The sequence below is a fragment of the Fomitiporia mediterranea genome (assembly GCF_000271605.1).
Source record: "Fomitiporia mediterranea MF3/22 unplaced genomic scaffold FOMMEscaffold_8, whole genome shotgun sequence".
Classification (NCBI taxonomy): Eukaryota; Fungi; Basidiomycota; class Agaricomycetes; order Hymenochaetales; family Hymenochaetaceae; genus Fomitiporia; species Fomitiporia mediterranea.
Window position 1 is genome coordinate 2,273,744 of NW_006760393.1, and position 14,834 is coordinate 2,288,577.

Below are 14,834 nucleotides of genomic sequence, written 5' to 3' on the forward strand. Positions count from 1 at the left end.
GTCTTGGGGAATAAGCAAGTCGCACATATTCATGACATTTACTCCCGTCCGAGACGCTGCAGCAGATTTCGGAGCATTCGTCTTGTCAGCTAACTTCTTTCTGTTCTTCACGGACTCTTCTAATTGTTGAGCCTCTTCCACAGCTTCGAGAATCTCGGCGGTTATAGGAGTATAAGGATGCTCAGACGCGTCATCCGATCGGAGCGTGGAAGTAGGTTGACCAGTGCCGAGTTCCCCAGGAGGTGCATCATTTGAGCCCATTTTCTGTGCAATCTCTGCGAGATAGCGTTCAACAAGAAACGGAAGATGTTCAGTAGGGATCTGAGGCCAGTCTGGATCGGGAGCACGAAGAAATTTCGGTGACGCATTTTGAGGGCTAGCAGCTTGTCCAGTAAGCTCATCCAAAGTCTCTTCTGCTTTAACGCTTTTTGGTGAAACTGGTTCTTGCATTTCCGATGCGCTATAGTCTCCCATGAGATCTCGAGGTCTGACACAGATGCCATTGTCATTCTCTTTGTCGAACATGTTGATATCAGCGACGAGCCCAGTGAAGTCTGACTTTCCGTTAAGGGAAGTAGAGGTCTTCAACGATTGCGTAGGACTTGAGAATAAAGCGTGTGCTGGCTGTGCTTCACATGAAGTTGGGAAGATCGCTGGTATTAGTCCTGGCGGCTGAGTGAATGAAACCCTAAGCGACTTCCTGTCAGCAAGAACATCACTCTGCATAGGTCCGTCGAACGAAGAGCTGGTATTCCCAAAGTTGATTAGAGGGTCATGCGTCATAAGGTATGCAGGCAGCGCGCCTGGGAAATCATAGAACAAACTCTCAGCAGGGAATAGATCAGGTCTCATGGGTTCCGTTGCTGGCCTGGATTCCTTTCCATCATCTTCTACAACAAGACCTAAACCATTAAGTTTTCGAGTAGATAGTTCCCCAGTGCGTCCTTGAGGATCAGAATGGACAAGACCGTTGCTTTGAAACTCAGATGAGCCACCCACGTGCTTGCTGGTATCTGCTAGAAGTAACGGAAGGCGGGCAACAGGCAAGAAAGCTGACAGCTGAGCACTTTCATCTGCAGGACCAGTTTGTCGGAGTAAAGCCGGGTCGATAGTAGCCGGTAAAGATAGTATAGGATTGTACTTGAGTTCTATCGGAAGCAAGAGTGTAGTCCGCTCGAGTCGATTTGAAGAAGGATTGGCAAAATGAGAGTGAGAGGATCGGCCAGCGTCATTAGAGGAATCACTAAAAGAATGCATAGGATAGTCGTGAGAGTCGTAAACTTCGTAACAGGTCGTAAATTCAGAGCAAGAGTAGAGTAGCCTTCACAGCCAGGTGTGGGGTGTGGATGTGCTGTGCAGCTAAGCAAGTACACAAGTGGCAGACGCTTGTCCGCAAAATGGCAATCACGTCGATCTGTTGATCCGGAAGCGGAGATGCCGTGATCGACGTGTCGCGTTTATTTTTCAATTTCTGAGTTCATGTCCTCTCGTGCAATTCGACGTAATCTACGCCTGCAATGCAAACAACGAAACTATTCCCGTCCATTCGTAAGACACGAGCTAGGCTCTAGGACCTCATCACAAAATATTCCGACCGGAACACCACGTAATAGATTAAATTGGTACGGACTTGCTTTCGTTGGCGTGTCAGCGCTCGGTATCTGGCTATGGGATCTCCACATCTCTCGACAACTAGCTCTGAGGCCTCTTTCCCCGGACTACTTCACTCCAACCACCCTATTTTCCTCAGAAAAGTCGAACGAAAATGCGAAACTTCTTCGCTTGAGGGTCCCACCCGAAATTGCTGCGAAAATGGCGGGTCGTGACTTTCAGCCAATCTGGTCGATATACGTGAAGGACTCGGACATCCAAGTTGAACGGCCGTATACACCTCTTGAAGGCTTGTCCGAAGAGGGAGAAATGGTATTTTGGATTAAGAAATATGAACATGGCGAGGTGGGCAGGTGGCTACACACGAGAAAATCTGGAGAGACAATTGAAATACGCGGACCGGAACCGACTTGGACGTGGCAAGATGGTGCTTGGGATAATGTCATCATGGTAATCTCCGGACTACTTTTCTCTATATGTTAATTATACTAACCTACAGTTAGGTGGCAGGAGGAACTGGCATAGCACCATTCTATCAGCTTCTGCATTCGATCTTCGCTTTAAAGTCACCTGAGTTGACAAAAACCAAATTTACGCTCTTGAATTCCTACCGCTCTCCATCGGAGTTACCACCACCTAAGATCCTCAACTCGCTTTCATCATGGGAAAGGAATAATCCCCGGAACCTCAACGTCCAAACTTTCGTCGACACCTTGGACGGTTCTCCCTCCGAAGATAAACTTACGGTGAGAAGGATATCGAAAGACGACCTGAAGTCAGTGTTGAAGGCTACGAATGGGAGGACCATTGTCCTCGTTTGTGGGCCCGATCCGTACGTCAATATTAAAACAGCTCCTGTTGAAAGTACTTATATTAGCTCGTAGAATGATTAACGCTCTAGCGGGCCCAAAGGCCAGGGACCAATCTCAGGGGCCCCTTGGAGGCGCACTCGGAGCTCTCAACGACGGAACGTTCCATGTCTGGAAATTATAGAACAACTCGCAGGGTATCCCGCATCGTATACAAGTCTACATACAACATTATTTCTTCTCTACTCCTCTAGACACCACATTTAGAACCTGACAGCAGGGGCCTTTTCTACGCCTTCAATCGATACCCTATGTCCAACTAGTGTTCTAATGTTGTTTATTCCATATCTACATCCCAACAAGATCAGTCTTATGAAACGTTTTTTGGCAGCTGCGTCACAAACCTAATCATCGTGGGTCGCTCTAAACCGAGTCCCCAACCCAAGACACGGACGTCTTTCGGGAAACCCATAGGCTCCAGCATCTCGGGCCTGAACATGCCGGAGTTCCCAATCTCTACCCACTTGTTCAATGTGGGATGGAAAGCAAAAATCTCTAGTGACGGCTGATAAATAGAAACTATTAGCGAGGATCTGGCAGCAATGGTATCTGGGTACGAACTTCTGTGTAAGGATTGTACGCGGGCTTGAATTTCAGGTCTTGGATACCCATTTTATTGAAGAACGTAGCCATGAAACCTTGCACAAGTCGGAATAAGAATCACAAGTTTGAACCTCGTTATTACGAAGAAAGAAGTAACACACCAATGAGATCTCCCAAAGTAATGTTATGATCAGCAACAACGCCCTCTACTTGATGGAACTCAGCGAGATGAGTCGCATCTACAGCTTCGTTTCGGAAGACACGATCAATACTGAAGAGCTTCGCCGGCTTGAATCCACCGGGTTGTTGAGCGATCTCTCGTAAAATTCGTGATGATGACGCGGTGGTATGGGTTCGTAATACTAACTTGCGGGACTCGTGTTCGTCCCACGGTGCTCGATAACCTAATGAACCGTAATCTCCGTGTTCGTGGACTTTGGCGACGCGGTCGTAGTAGTCTTTGGGAGGGTCCAGAGAGTCGATTGGGTCTGAAGGACAGACAATTAGAATATTTGGTGAAAAATGAGCCCATAGAGCAAAAGATCGCACCGGAGAGATAGAAGGTATCTTGCATGTCGCGTGCAGGATGTTGCTGAGGTACGAACAGTGCGTCGAAGTTCCAGAAGGAAGATTCGACGAAGGACGAAGTAGGCATTTCGGCGAAGCTAGATGAACGCATCATAAAACATTCGTCGTCATAGTCGGTGTTGAACGTGCAAGCGTACCCCATTTCAAAGAATATTTGCCTGAGTTCTTCTCTGACCTTGAGGAGAGGATGAAGAGCACCGCCAGACGTAGGAATGCCTAGTGCCTCGAAGTTGTACTTCTTGAAGTTTGCAGTCTTCCAGGCTCCACTACAGGATTATTGCCGGTCAAAGAATGCATTTCCGGTTCAAATGAGGGACTTACGATACAAGCATATCCGCAGTAAGATCAGTTTCCGGTTTCGCAAGAGATGTGCTGAAGTTCGGTCCCTTGTAAACTGTGAACCATTGTCCCTTCCTGGTGTAAGCTAATGTGTCAGTGGCGATTGCAGGATGGATGATGAGTCTAACTTTTGTGTAATGAGCTTTCGCTTCCTTAATGCTGCTAATGCCTTCTCTCCGGCTTTAAGTGTCCCCGTTGAGTCTACCTCCCGCATCTCTAATTGCGTCGCGTCAACAATTGAAGCAACCTACGCATTCCTTCAGTCATATCCGATTCTTGAAATAAGCTGTCTAACTACGCACCTTTTTCACGAACCCGTCTCCTTCCTTCGCAATCCAGCCATTCTTGAAGGCGTTACCTTGCCCAACTTTAGCAGCTTCATCACCGACCTTTTGCTTCAGCTCTTTCACGGAAATGGGCTGCCCCTCGCCCTTCATTGGCAGAGCTAACCACACTCTCGCTTCGTGCGATCCCTCCAGCGCGATTTGCGCACCTTCTGGAGCTAGTACATGCGATTGTATTTCACGAGTCTCATATGTTAACATCTACAAAGACGTTTCATATCAGGTTAGCAGCTATCTCTCTGAGCATATACGAAACTGACCTCTCGACTTGCGAGTGAGTTGAGTGCACCAAGGACAATAAGTTGAGCATCTTGCGAGTTGGCAGGTTGCGATTCTCCAGGTAGTACAAGATTACGGGTATCCTTGATGGAGCCTTCTGAATCAAGAGTTTTGAGGATGAGTTCTTGTACGGCCTCCATTGTAGAGAAATAAGTAGGAAACCTTGATCTGTATGCATTTCCTGAAGGAGGCAACTATCGAGTCACTCGCCAACTTCGCCACGTGCCGATATTTTCCAGCTCCAGCAAAACTCTCTTAGTCGTTCTCATTTGATACGAACATGTCGTAAGTGGCAAAGTGGAAATTATGCGTCGCTGGAATATTCAGGACAAGTGGAATCGCATTGAAAAAAGGCATGCACAAATTTGTCAATATGTCTATCATAAACTATGGCGGACAGTAGTGGCTATGCTACTGCCTGCCTCAAACACAGATAATTTCTTCTGACCCTTCCAACGAGCCTGAAGATCACCATAGAGGAATGCTAGATGCTTCAAGCCTATACAACGTCGTCGAGGTCGTGTTTGAAAGACTGCCATTTCGCGTAGACATGAATTATACAGTACCCAAATGAGGCATGATCTTCGCGGAACGTCACTACGCGAGTAACGAAACGTGTCCCAGCACAAGTCATAACCAGGGCGCACACACGCATCAGTGCACGAGAGAAAGCTCCTTGTCCGACGCGTTTTCCTTCATTATAAATTCTCTGTCCTTTAAAGCATCATGGCATTCACGGACAGGACTCCTCAATTCCGAGAAATCGTCGCCAAGTCGTCGTTACCGGACGCGAAGAGGCGGAAGACTGGCAAAGCAGCAAAACGAGGCCGCGACGAATCGGACGAGGCACAAACATTATTGAATAAGGAATACATGCGGGAGGCATACAACATTGTGAGATGCTCATCTAAATTCAGCTTCATGCACTTAGCTGACGGCTTAATTGTACAGTTAAACCACATAAATAACCTATCCAGAATGCTCTCAAGCATTCGAAGAGCTTACTTAGCCGTCGACTCAACTTCCTCCTCCTTCCTACGTCAACCTTCCCGTGCACTAGAATTTGATGGCTCAGAACAGTCGTGGTCATCCATCCGACATCTTACAAACGAGGAACGGGATCAAATAGATATGCAAGCCCGGATAATACTCTCGAAATGTGCCGACCGTGTGAAGCAGCTAGAGGCACTTGACAAAAGTATGTATTCAACACACTTTTATTTCCATATAATGTTCTCAACCCATATACCAGAACGAGCGGAATTAGCATCAGCAGATACGAATCTCCTTACCCGCCTACTTCCGAGTCGTTTGAAGCAAGACTCATCCACTAACTCAGTGGCAGGCCGGGCAGCACATAACTCAAGCGTGACATATTATCTCAACCGCCGACTTGCTCAGGCTGGTCAAATGCAAAAGGAGATGCAAGAAGAACGCATAAAGCGGCAGATGGAGCGGACGCGCACGCTCGGGTCAGGTGCAGCCCGAGAAGCAGTAAGCATGGGTTTAGGTGACCTTATCCCAGTTCCCGAGCCTATACCTCTGGCTGGTTCATCCAGTACGAGGAACTGGCTTGGAGACGCTGCGTCTAATATTGCGTCGTCAATTGGACTTCCTTCCCCATCCATGTCTTCCACCTCGCCTAGACCAGGTGGACCAACTCAACCACAGCCGATGGATGACGAATTTGACGACGACGAAGATGACGATCTTGAATTGTCCGCGTCCCAGATCCAACAATTCGAGTCAGAAAACGCAAACATCCTTCGCTCTGTGCAAGACACGCTCGCGTCTGTCCAGCAAGCTGAACAACGACTTATGGACATCAGTGCTCTACAAACTGAGCTCGTCACGCACCTCACGAAACAATCTGAGATTACGGACCAACTGTACGAAGATGCCATCAGTACGACTGCTGCTATGGAAAAGGGAAACGAACAGCTAACAGAGGCAAAACGTCGCGCAAAAGATAGTCGGCTCTATATTCTCGTATTCCTGGTTGGGACCAGTCTAGCTTTGTTATTCTTACATAACTATTAATATGGACATTAATATTTTGCAACTTTTGTCTTTTTGCCTATTTCGATCTGGTCATACCCCGATGCACTCCTTTGCCACGTTCATGCATATATAATATCTATAGAGCTATATTGTACCTCTTGTATCATACAATGCATTATAGGATAACAATCAAAAGACGAACGTCCAGGATGAGTGAGATGCAGCAAGACCAAGAAAAGAGGACAAGATAAGCGAATACTCTCGGCCGTCAAGTTTAAACGTCAAGCGAATCGGAAGATACGTTTTGTAAAAGTGGAGCTCCTTCCTCTGCCTCTTCAATTGCCTCAGCCGCCAGTTCGTCTTCGCGATTTGGACTCTCATGGAGTTCCTTGAGTTGCTTCTGAAGTAGCCTATACGTGACACTGTGGTCGTATAAACCGTCGCTCAATATGATTTCCAAAACGAAAGAAAGAGGGTGGCGATGCCGACTTACACGCCTGCAATCACACCAAGTGCTATACTAACAACAACCAATACGATGTTTCCCACTTTCGCAGCTGGAAGATAAAACATCAAGCAACGTAAAATAATTTGGACATGGAAATACTCAACCGATGTCCATTCGACCTCGTTGTTCGCCATCTGCGAGCTTGGCTATTCTAGATCCGGAAAAGACGACCAGGAACAACTTTGGCAACAGAAAGATGTTCGCAGCAATGAATTGCCATAATGCGACTGTCTCAATTGACTAGATAAGTTTACGAACGTCAGCATGTGTATGTGTAAGGGACTGGGATACCAGAGGAGACGTACAGCGAAACATGCATTTGAGTATGCCCACGGAGGAAAGGGCGACACCCGAATTAGAATGATGAGTGGGAGACCTTTCTTTTTCTGAACCAGCATAAGCGCACATGACAGCCGTCCATGATTCAATGAAGCTTACGATAACGGCCTCTAAAGCCTGCCATTTCTCATTCTTGGAAGTCCACTCTCTCAACTTGTGCCTAAATAATGACCTCAAGACGACGAAGACTATTGCAGAACCTATCACGGTTGCTGGTGCGGCTACAAACATTCCCTTGAGACCGTATGTGAAGCCACAGAGGGATACGCTTGTCCAATAGAAAGTAAGAGGCGGGAATGAAATTATAACTGTACCGATGTTAGACTTGAAGTCTGGTGAGGCATAGGTATGGGTAGACTAACCCATTATTGCAGCTAAGATGGCCCATCCGAAACGTAGTCGGGCCAGCTCCTGTCCAAGGTCATAGAATTTCTGCGTGACAGTACTTGGTCCTAAGACTACAAATAACACGAGCAATGCGATGTCAAACAGAACTACGCCCCAAATGATTAACTTGAATATACCACTATGAGCACAAATTCGAGTAAGTTGACGAGTATTTTCGGCGACAAACCTTCCAGAAAAGTGGAAGAGCTCTATATTTCGACCATACTCGGCTTGAATAGTATTTGATACCGCGTCCTAGGCTCCTGAATTTTCCAGTCGGATGCATGTTAGTGCTTGAAGTGGACGGCAACTGCTAAGGCGAGACGCTTCATGAATCATGACGCGCAGCAGATCAGCACGACGAAGTTTATCAAAGCAGGATGACACATCCTTCGGTTCCTTCAGACAGACCACGTAAAGAATTTAGTGAATATCGCCAGAATAATTGAAAAATAGCCCCCAATGAAAAATAAAGAGAAGCTTAGGAAAGAAGAAAAATAAAAAATAAATCAAAAAACCACAGCACCCAGGATTCCCGCGTGGTCCCCCACCGTGGTACTAACTGGGCGGCACTCAGGTTAACTGCGCAGATCAGACGGGATGCGGTGTTTTCTGAGTCCTATGGCCGTGGATACAATGTAGGTATCAGTCCAGATCATATCCAATTTACTCTGGCATATAATTCTCATTTATCTCTCGAGTTTCTCTCAAAAAATAAATGTATCTCGTGTTAGAAATCTTTGATTGAGCCAGGAGCGCGATCTGAACCTTTCACATCGTAAAGAGAGCGGCTATTACCAAACGAAACATACAAATCGCATATGCTCAACAAAAGTTTGTTAGCGTAATATAGTATTGACACGATCCACTCGGTCCAGTGATTTCTAGTCAGGTTCCGAACAAATAAGATCTAATGAATGCTTGAAGGTATGCTGATATACATGGCAAAGTAATTTACCATTGCAGTAGCGAGGGACGAAATGTCGAAGAAATTGGAATATCAAAGCATAAGTGAGTAAGGTGGCATCTCAGTAAGGAATATTCAATATACTTATGCGAACCCAGTTGATGAGTGTAAATGAGTGCGTTACCAGTAAACCTATTTGTTACTGAATATATATATATAATTTGTGATTAGAGAATAGGAATCAGGATTGTACCCCATTGAACATGTCAACCGAACTTCAGGGCCGGCATATGCAAGCTCTGATGGTCAGAGGCTCGCTCTCGCGATGCTTTACCTCTCCTAACTACTCATTGAACCTCATGTCCTCCAGGGGCCGCTCACCTTCCCCACACCCACTCGGTAATCGAGATGTGGACGTCGACATGGACCGCGACTTGCCACCGCAGGACAAACCTCTCGCAAAGGTTGTCATTGTCACCAACTTGACACGAAACGTCGTCGAAGGGCACCTTCGCAGCATCTTTGGCTTTTATGGCGACGTTACGAAAGTCGACCTTCCAATATTCGCTAAATGTACGGATTTCTCTATTCCTTTTACTTTCTTTGAGACGTTGGCTCACTCGAGAAACTCGGTTTAGCCGGACAAAATCGGGGAAAAGCAGCTCTGGAGTTCGCGTCGTCCGCTGCGGCGCACAAAGCGGCTTCTCACATGGATGGAGGGCAGCTCGACGGGGCAGTTCTGAGAGTAGAGTTGTCTGACCTTCCAGTACGCTCGCGGTCGAGGTCCCGAGCACGGTACGGACGCAACGGCCGTGACGTACACCGGTCGTACTCTCGTTCACCGTCGCATTCACGTTCGCGAGGACCACCTATGACACGTCGCCGCTCACCATTTGGTAGAGGCATGCGATTTGGAGACTCCTATCGTAGTAGAGGAGGCTTTGGAGGGCGGCGTGGACCACCACAAAGGGACTCATACAGACCGTACTCTCGTTCTCGAACCCGTTCTCGTTCACCCATTCGGCGCCCATCAGGTCGGTTGGGTCCTAGGAGACGCTCACCAAGTTACGAGAGAGGAGGAATAGGCCACGGTCGCGGACGCTCCAGATCGCGAAGCTACTCTCCATATTCCAGTCGCTCTCGTAGTCGGTCTGACTACACCCCATCACGTTCTCCGTCAAGGACGCCGCGCTCTCGCTCTCGGTCATATTCTTCTTATTCGAGGCGTTCTCGTAGCAGGAGCAGCAGGAGCTATTCACAATCACGTAGCAGGGCAAGGAGGAGCTACAGTAGGGATGACATTCGAGACAGTCGTTCAAGGTCCCCAATGTCCATCAAAGACGATTGATCTATCTTTCAAGCTTCGCTATTTTTCTTCTTCTTTGTCTGTCAGGTCATAATGTTGTTTATTACTTGCGTGTCTAAAATGCTTCTACTAGTAGTAATTACTGAACAAGCACAGCTCATCATTAGAAAATTCAGTTTCGTCTTAGTCACTGTGTTCCGACTCATCGTCAGCGAGGAACGGGCTAATAAATGTTTGTGTTCAGTAATCGACTACGAGGGATAGGGAGATGAGACTGCAACTCACGTATACTCGTATCTCCGGATGGAAGTGCTCATCCACTCTTCGTCGGCGTCTTCTAAGGCATAGCCGCGTCCGCCTGCGTAACTCAGGATTACTGGCAGTAAAACCAGGCCGTGCAGGGCACCAGAAATGATGAGTGTGAGCCACATGCGGAAATAGTAGATCTATACCAGCGGTCAGAACGCAAGGATGAAGAAAAAAATGCGATTGACAGACCTCCAAGAGCTTAGATCTTGTCAAGGCTAGTACAGATATACCAATCAATTTAGTGAAAGTGATTCCGGACAGCACCTAGTTAAAAAATTAGGGCCTGATAGCAGAACGCTGGGTTCGTAAAGGCTCACTGAAGGCCCGACGTCAACCAAGGCCGTCCACGTCCGTTCATCACGTTCCTTCTGCTTGGAGTATACATCGACAGGTAGACCAGTTCCAGCACCCATAAACGCCCGGGCGATATGCGCGCAGAACTCAACGGCGATTCCCAAGGAAATGACAAGGTTCACCAAGCTGATTGCATTGAGACTGATTCCCCATACACCCATAATACCCATGACACTCGTTACCGTCAACGCGACAACAGCAGTTACAATTGATCCAGTTCTCCATGACCCCAATAACAGAGACGTAATCACTAGGACGGCTGCAAGACCAAGGCCGAGTATCTCCTGTGTGATTGCAACAACGTGTATGTATTGGTCGAAGAAAACGTAGTGGATCGAGTATGGGAAGACACGGATACCCGTCCATTCTGAAATGCTGTCAGCAATTCGCCGTGCTGCAGTCAGCGAATTTATGAAGTCCGCCTGCGACTTTAGTGGTGTATGAGACGTCCGGAGATGAGATGCGCTAACTCTGTTGTTCGAGCTGATTGACAATGCAGTTGAGTAAGCAGCTTGTCCACCCAAGGCGCAACTCTCATCTGATGGCGCCTGCAGCCATTCCTTGAGATACCACATAAATTCGTCACCTTCCGGAAGCCCATTCATCGTGATGTTCCATGCTGGTTTACGGCCTTCAAAGCAAGAACGACAAACACGAGGTGAGTCCCGGGCCTTGCAAAACACTTCTGGCTTGTTTATTCGTACACGACAGCACCCATTAGCTGGATCAAGCCAATGCAGATAATCGTCAATCCACGATGCAGCAGGTTGAGATATGAACGATGATTCCTTCCGATCGAGTTCTGCCTCCAAAACGTTCGCCAAAGAGAAGTCGTCACAAGTGGTAAATCTACCACACAAATGCCTCTGGCCTGTTCTTGTCTGCACATCAACATTACTTGCTACGAAGTACACAGGAGGCCCGACGTCCAGATACTTGTCCACTGCATCGAAGTAAGGAACCAGGTACGAATCAGACGGAAGAGCCAGGCGTTGATCTTTAAAGAAACGTTTAATATTAGATTATCCCAGGATGTAGCAGTTAAAGCTCACCAAGTCCTAGCTGAATATGCTGAATAGAAATGACGGATAAAACGAAAAGACCACCAAAAGCAAGCAGCACAATGCCCTTTACGACAGGTTGCAGCAAGAACGGCGCATATCTCCTTCGAATAAACTTGGTGAGTCTCCCCATACTTGCACCTATCGGAGGACCTTCCAGAAGTGCTATCCTAGGTGGGAGTCTGACACAAGGGAAACAATCCACCCTGCTCGCCTAAAGACGGTGGGTAAGTCGTGTGACGCGCTTCTTCTTGTCGGATACACATACCTCAACGCGATGTAGGTCCAGAGTCAAGGCACTGGCAAAGACCGTCACTTGAAGTATTGCATTCAAGAAGACGCTTCCCGCAGCATAAAGAGCAAAGTTTCGTACAGCAGGCATGGGCACCAAGGCACCCAGCGCAAACGCTGTTACTTCTGTAATAGAGCTTAGGAGAATGGAAGGTCCCATTTTCGCTAATGCTCTTGCCACGCGCTCCTCCGCTGTGAAATGAATCGGAACCGAGGCCGCGTCAATAGATTCATCATGAGTCGATGAAAATGGAGAAGGCCGTATTTGAGTGGCAGTAGCGGTAGTTGTTCCTGACCCTGCACCGATATTCTGTGCGTATGCGGATGCATTCGGGCCGTGAAGCACGTTTTGTCTGTCGAGCTCGTGCACAAGGATAAATACGTTGTCGACACCGACAGCCAGTACCAAGAACGGAATGACTTCGGCTATGATGAGGGTGACCTTGACACCGATTGCAGAGAAAAATCCAACGGATGACGTGACTGACAAAATCACTAAACAAATACCAAAGAGACCAAGCGTAAATTTCGAATTTACGAAAATACTTCTGCCAAGGCGAGGTAGTAGAGTCGGAGTATACTCAGATTCGAAGGTGACGGGGGATGTTGAGAGCTTGTTTCTGAAGTACCGTGGAAGGTTGACTACCCAGTCCGAAAGTGACTTCAAGGTGCCATCTTCGCTCGGGACAACGGCATTGTTTCCGAGTGTCAATGCAACATAGAAGAACATGACAAGATACGAAAGGACTACGATTTTCACATCCGTGTTCGTGCTCTTGTTGAGCTCTTCCTCAAGGGACACGCCTGTCGAAAATTGGATGTTCAGGCCGATTTCTTGCGGCGCAATTTCGCCGACATGTTCCAGATATCCACGAAGTGCTCGCTCCCAGTCCATAGCCATTGCTTGCTTCTCTGGATCGAGAGAGTCGTTAACTACGATATTCACGACCATCGCACGAGCCTCTAAGTACTCCTCTGCGTCCGTCACGTTTGGACCATTCGGAAGGCCTCCTAAAACATATTCGGGCCCAAGTGGCTGTTTGAAATCCGGGAGGCATTCCGTAGGAGCGGAGGCGCAGGTCATTATTTGGTCTTTCCAGAGGTCTTCATACCCGTCAATTTCATAATCGAACCAAGCCGTTATTGATTGAACTACACAGGGCGTTCCTGGGCCGGCTGGGCTGAAGCAAACATCGGAGAGTTCATAGCCGTTAGGAGACACGAGCGACCGAATATTGGATTCAATACCGAACCACCATTTTATATGATCATAAGAAAGCACTGGCGGAAGGTCGTCCTCTAAAGCCAGTGGCGTGACCGGATCGGTCGATCCAGCAGTCAGGGAGCGCCTTGATGCACTTAGAGGAGCGGATGTGATGAATATCTGCTGCGGCCTATAGAACGGTCCGAAATGTTGGTCGAAGAATTCCTTCTGTAGTTTGCTCTCCGAATTCGGCGCAACCCACAATCGAACTGGATCCGTCTCGACTTCAAACCTCTTCCAACCAATATTCAGTAAAGCGAATATGGCGAAAACGGTAGCAAATGTGAGCCATGGTGAGGTTGCACAGAGCAATCCTAAACGGTAGAATGACCTTCGCAAGAATGCATTCAATCGGTACTGTCGAGGTTGTAAGGTTTCGATAGGGTCGAGGAGAGATGCGCCGCGGCCAAGATGCCTGAAGTCACTGGACTGGCCTCCATACGATTCTTCAGGACCGTGAGGAAGAGAAGATGCCCCTAATAAACTACGAGTATGTGACCGAGGTGAAAGTGGGTTGTCTGCTGGGTCTTCTCCTGGTACGGTAAGGCGATCTAGTTTCTTGTCCCGTCTGCGTCGTAGTGTAAGATTGAAAACATAGGCTACGATGCATGCAATAACGACTATCCCGTAAATGTTTGTCATGACGAAGGTGAGACATGAGATCTTGCCAACATGGCAGTACGATTCCGAGCCTGGCGGCGATACAGGGGGCAGCGCTTGACATATGTCTGAGCAATCGATACAGGTGCATCGGCTCTGCAAATCTCCATCGGAACATCTTCGTGGTGTTGGATTGAACTGTTCAAATTCCGGACGATTGGAATACGCGAAGTCAATCTGGAACGGACTTCCGATGTCTTTCTCGTCTCCAAGAAATTTCAAGAATGCTTTAGCATTTTTAGCACCTCCGCCAATGAAATCCATTGCATAACTATTTGCTGCACCCAACTTGACCTCTTTACAGCTGTCATAGAAACCATTCGCGTATTCCTCTCCGACAAAGAAGTCTAGAGACTTCACTGCAAGTCTCTCGTCATAGGAAAGTTGTGTCGACGTGACATTGAGGAAATGGCCTTGGTTCGGGGAGCAGGTCATTGAGCAGAAGAATGATCGGAAGTTGTTCCTGCACGCAGGACAAGATGCCAAGAGAGTCTCCACAGGCTCGAAGTTATCGCGGAGGACGTCGACCTGGTCCCGTGTACAGCAAACTGGACCTTCGGCAAACTGCTCACCACAAACGTCTACGAGTAACTCGCGGACCTCATCGTCTTCAGGCTAAATAGTATCAATTAAGTCAATTGTAAAGCGCGTCGTTGTGAAGGTAAGCTAGCGCACCTCTTGAGGGGGACCATCGTATGGACATGGCAACTCTTTGCCCCACCGTGACTTCGATCCACAATGTCCACGGATTGCACAACGAGCTTCATCGCCCATGGCTTAAATGTGAAGAGCCGGATATGTTAGCTAGGAGCTCCAGGCTGTTAGGAGTGGTAATGGTGTGAACTCGGAGAAAGTTGCCTGACGCGAGATTTAC

General features: G+C 47.8%; 4 protein-coding genes across 4 annotated transcripts; 1 reads left to right on the plus strand and 3 right to left on the minus strand.

Annotated features, from left to right (window-relative positions):
• Nucleotides 1-1,586: 1,586 nt before the first annotated feature.
• On the minus strand, nt 1,587-4,713 carry FOMMEDRAFT_147949 (uncharacterized protein; the record flags this gene model as incomplete). The annotated part of the gene is made up of 12 exons (XM_007268643.1): nt 1,587-2,061; nt 2,115-2,443; nt 2,496-2,768; nt 2,825-2,985; nt 3,042-3,118; nt 3,185-3,511; nt 3,573-3,688; nt 3,749-3,877; nt 3,933-4,025; nt 4,079-4,197; nt 4,253-4,495; nt 4,555-4,713. The coding sequence occupies 10 exons, from the start codon at nt 4,711-4,713 to the stop codon at nt 2,684-2,686; spliced, it is 1,509 nt and encodes a 502-aa protein (XP_007268705.1). The 3' UTR covers nt 1,587-2,061; nt 2,115-2,443; nt 2,496-2,683.
• A 586-nt stretch (nt 4,714-5,299) lies between these two features.
• Nucleotides 5,300-6,675, plus strand: FOMMEDRAFT_126341 (uncharacterized protein; the record flags this gene model as incomplete). The annotated part of the gene is made up of 3 exons (XM_007268644.1): nt 5,300-5,467; nt 5,525-5,771; nt 5,826-6,675. The coding sequence occupies 3 exons, from the start codon at nt 5,300-5,302 to the stop codon at nt 6,611-6,613; spliced, it is 1,203 nt and encodes a 400-aa protein (XP_007268706.1). The 3' UTR covers nt 6,614-6,675.
• A 94-nt stretch (nt 6,676-6,769) lies between these two features.
• On the minus strand, nt 6,770-8,105 carry FOMMEDRAFT_169552 (Golgi apparatus membrane protein TVP38). The gene is made up of 7 exons (XM_007268645.1): nt 7,996-8,105; nt 7,784-7,934; nt 7,521-7,729; nt 7,388-7,468; nt 7,187-7,322; nt 7,068-7,131; nt 6,770-6,996 (listed from the first exon to the last, which is right to left on the minus strand). The coding sequence occupies exons 1-7, from the start codon at nt 8,092-8,094 to the stop codon at nt 6,849-6,851; spliced, it is 888 nt and encodes a 295-aa protein (XP_007268707.1). The 5' UTR covers nt 8,095-8,105; the 3' UTR covers nt 6,770-6,848.
• Nucleotides 8,106-9,086: 981 nt separating this feature from the next.
• On the minus strand, nt 9,087-14,734 carry FOMMEDRAFT_169553 (multidrug efflux transporter AcrB transmembrane domain-containing protein; the record flags this gene model as incomplete). The annotated part of the gene is made up of 8 exons (XM_007268646.1): nt 9,087-9,288; nt 9,354-10,244; nt 10,307-10,467; nt 10,520-10,594; nt 10,648-11,681; nt 11,737-11,959; nt 12,014-14,575; nt 14,636-14,734. The coding sequence occupies 7 exons, from the start codon at nt 14,732-14,734 to the stop codon at nt 10,205-10,207; spliced, it is 4,194 nt and encodes a 1,397-aa protein (XP_007268708.1). The 3' UTR covers nt 9,087-9,288; nt 9,354-10,204.
• Nucleotides 14,735-14,834: the final 100 nt, after the last annotated feature.